Below are 3,388 nucleotides of genomic sequence, written 5' to 3'. Positions count from 1 at the left end.
TTTTTTTTTTTTTTTAAATTCATAAGCCAATCATTTTCAAAACATGCGGTAGGTTAAAAATGAAAAAACTCAATTTTTATTTAGTAAGTTTTAATGGCATGTTGTTTGACATGTGATAATAATGCTATCAAAATAACATGTTATATGGTAGATGTTCTGACATCAAAATATTAATTATACTATTAATTAATGAAAATTAATCAACCGTTTGTGAAAAGAGATTCATTTGATTTAAAATAAAAATTTAAAAATTTAATTAAATATAATAAAAAAACTTAATTAATTTATTTGATCTAATTCATAAATTTATTTGGATATTTAATAAAAAGGGAAATCAGAATGCCTTTAAGCAGTGTCGCGGTTGGTTGACGTAATTTAGTCAAATAGTCCAAAAAACGAAGAGGGTAGGCAGCGTTACACTGACGCAACGCAAAGGGGATCAGCCTGTTGATAGACAGTAAAGAGGGTGTATAAAAGAGGAGCGTCTAAAGTGACTGATCAAAAAATCAAATAAAACCCACCACGCAGGCAGGCACCTGTTTGATATTTTTGTCATTCAAAATCGGCCGTTGGATGAATCCTCCTACAAAGATTAATGTATAAAAAAAAAACCCCTCCCTCCTCTATCTCACTCGCCTCACTTGGCTTCAATCCTTTGGCTGCTCTCTCTCTCTCTTTCTAGCGTGATTTTGAAGCCACCGCCCAAGCTCAGGCAAAAACCAAAAAAAAAAAAAAAAAGGAAAGAAAAAAAAAACAAAAGACGCAGATGGATCCCGACGCAGTAGCGAAGGCTTTCGTTGAGCACTACTATACGACGTTCGATGCGAACCGGGCCGGTCTAGCCAATCTCTATCAGGAAGGCTCCATGTTGACCTTCGAAGGTCAAAAGATCCAAGGCTCTCAGAACATCGTGGCTAAGCTCACCAGCCTTCCATTCCAGCAGTGCCAGCACAACATAACCACCGTCGATTGCCAGCCATCCGGTGCCGGTGGCATGCTCGTCTTCGTCAGTGGTACCCTCCAGCTCGCGGGCGAACAGCATGCGCTCAAGTTCAGCCAGGTAACTCCGTTATGTCGTTGCCTCATTTCTTTTTTTTTTATTAGGGTTTTTAGGGTTTAGATGCGTACTTCGGTGATGGATCTAGGGCTAATCTATTTGTCACTGTTGATTTCATCGATGACGATATTGGTGGTGTTAATTTCGCGATACGATTTGTTAGATGGATCTTCTGAATGAGTTTTTGATCTGTATTGTATATCAATGGGGGATTGATGTATTCATCTGGATCTTAATAATTGTATGAACTATGATGTTTATGATGCGTATTGTTCATTGGATTTGTTGAAAGATTAAATCTTCAGTGATTTTTTTTTTGTTCATTTATAATCTTTAGTAACTGATAACTCTAATTGTATGACAGAGGGTGCTCTCATCGGTTACTCTCTGAATGATTATCTAGCATCTCTCTCAATGTTGTTTCTTGGGACTCTGTGCAGGATACAAAATGAAAATCCACTATATCATCCCCTGTATTGACCAGGGGACATTGATGATTTCCATGTGGCTTATGTCCTATTTTTGTGTGGAGCGAACTTGTATACGTTTCATCCTCATTTGTAGTTAATCGTTTTATGTTGTCCTAATTATTTGTGCACGACATATGTTCTTGTTGCAAAGAGCATGTTGTTATGCCCTGTTTTGAAATTAACTGCTTTCTCATCTACCAATGCATTGGTTCTGGTATTTTAAAATCGTTTTGTTATCAACTTTCCTAACTGAGGATATCTTGTCTTGCTTTCTGCTCTCAGATGTTCCATTTGATGCCAACAGCCCAGGGAAGCTTCTATGTGTTGAATGACATATTCAGGTTGAACTATGCGTGAAGACAACAATCACTACAATCAATCTGAGGGGTGGGAATACAATGTCAAGGATTTAAAACAAGTTTGCTTATTTCTCTGTTCAGTTTTAGGCATTTTAAATGGAAAAATGGAAAATTTTTTTGGGGTTGATTATGTTTCATGTTTCATTCTGGTTTCCATGTCTCTCCATATTTAAGAGACTTCTTTGTTGTGATCGGTTGAGTTGGTGAAAAGATGCTTTCTTATGAATTGAATGTTGCATATTTGATTGAAGACTTGTTTAAGTTAAGCTGGTTATGGCTCTCAGAAACAGATTTACCATCAATGAATTACAGATATAAGCAATTGCATGGTTACTAGGAATGGTCACTTTTTGTTTCCTTGGTTCATTGTTGTTTGAGGAATTGACCCTTGGTCTTGCAGAGCTCTGTATCCTTGGCTTGAAACTCGGGGTGGTTTGTTATGATACTTCATATACAGGCTTAAAGATGGATTTGTTGGTGATCTGAAGTTTTGCCGTTACAGATTAATTTCATCTGGCTGTCAATTTTAATTATTGGGAACTGCTGGTGCAGCCGACATCGTTTTATCAATAATGAATGATCAAAGCATTCACAAGGGATCTGCAGAGGTATGTATACCCTGACAGGTGTCTGGTAGGAATCCACCTTGAAGGAGAGCCATCTTTTATTTCTAGAAACCAGAAGTCGAAATGATTCAATGAAATTAGATTCCTCCTGTCCAAATTATGCAAAATCTGTTTCCCAAAAATATTCCGCGATCTCAAATTGAATTGAGAATTATTATAGCACTGCTACTAACGGTTCAACAGAACAAGAGGTAAATAAAAGATACAAAGAAGTTCACATTTCACTCTCCTTGACTTGGCCACCGATTAAGAACCAGACAAGAACTTAGTAATAGCTAAAAGAAGAGCTTCAGAGTCAGGACGAGACAGTCAGTGTCCTTCACTGCTTGTGCTGGATCCCAAATGTGGAAACTCCAGGTGAGGAAGCTCGGGCACTCTGACGGAGGGAAGCGAAGGGTCAACAGGATGACTGTGGTGGGTTTTGGTAGATGAAGAATTTTTGTCTGCGTCTTGCATATTAATCCCAGGAGTAGGGTTTGGCAGCATTCCCAGGAGCATACTTCCTAATGATCTAAAAGGGTGACTGAAACCATTTTTGACTTTGAGAAACAGGGACACCTCGGAGAGTTGCCAGACTAGAGTGACAACAATCATCACTGAAAGAAGGCTGTGAGTTATGGTATTCTGCCTCTTAACCGCTCTAAGCTCTTTCACTATCTCTTCTGCACCGATATCCCGGCATCCACATTCCACTCGGCTGCCATTTTCACCTTTTGCCTCTGCTTTACCAACCCTCGGAGTAGTCACCTCCTCTGGTAAAATTGATGCGTCACATTGCTTGCAATTGGGCGTGCTATCCCCTTTTAATGATTCCAACTGTCGAACAAAAATAAGACAAACGACATCAATTTCCTTTTCCCATCATCCATAATAGTA

At 38.6% G+C, this 3,388-nt stretch overlaps 2 protein-coding genes across 2 annotated transcripts in view; one reads left to right on the top strand and one right to left on the bottom strand.

Annotated features, from left to right (window-relative positions):
• The first annotated feature begins 602 nt into the window (after nucleotides 1–602).
• Nucleotides 603–2,136, top strand: LOC110423800 (nuclear transport factor 2A). The gene is made up of 2 exons (XM_021438173.2): nucleotides 603–1,060; nucleotides 1,810–2,136. Exons 1-2 carry the CDS (start codon nucleotides 767–769, stop codon nucleotides 1,882–1,884), a joined length of 369 nt encoding a protein of 122 aa, XP_021293848.1. The 5' UTR covers nucleotides 603–766; the 3' UTR covers nucleotides 1,885–2,136.
• A 465-nt stretch (nucleotides 2,137–2,601) lies between these two features.
• Nucleotides 2,602–3,388, bottom strand: part of LOC110421860 (uncharacterized) — a 2,837-nt gene continuing 2,050 nt past the window's right edge. The window contains exon 4 of the mRNA XM_021435565.2: nucleotides 2,602–3,364. Within this exon, the coding sequence (XP_021291240.2) occupies nucleotides 2,822–3,364 (543 nt within the window). The 3' untranslated portion in view covers nucleotides 2,602–2,821. The remainder of the gene's footprint in view (nucleotides 3,365–3,388) is intronic.

Source organism: Theobroma umbraticum, unplaced genomic scaffold (assembly GCF_002168275.2).
Source record: "Theobroma umbraticum cultivar Fairchild unplaced genomic scaffold, ASM216827v3 scaffold_30.0, whole genome shotgun sequence".
NCBI classification, from domain to species: Eukaryota; Viridiplantae; Streptophyta; class Magnoliopsida; order Malvales; family Malvaceae; genus Theobroma; species Theobroma umbraticum.
This window is presented reverse-complemented; position numbering and strand designations above follow the sequence as displayed.

Bases quoted from the DNA above. Each gene is read 5' to 3' on its own strand.
- LOC110423800 (XM_021438173.2), top strand. From the start codon at position 767: ATGGATCCCGACGCAGTAGCGAAGGCTTTCGTTGAGCACTACTATACG. The intron at 1,061-1,809 runs GTAACTCCGTTA...TTCTGCTCTCAG, and splicing joins ATGCGCTCAAGTTCAGCCAG to ATGTTCCATTTGATGCCAAC.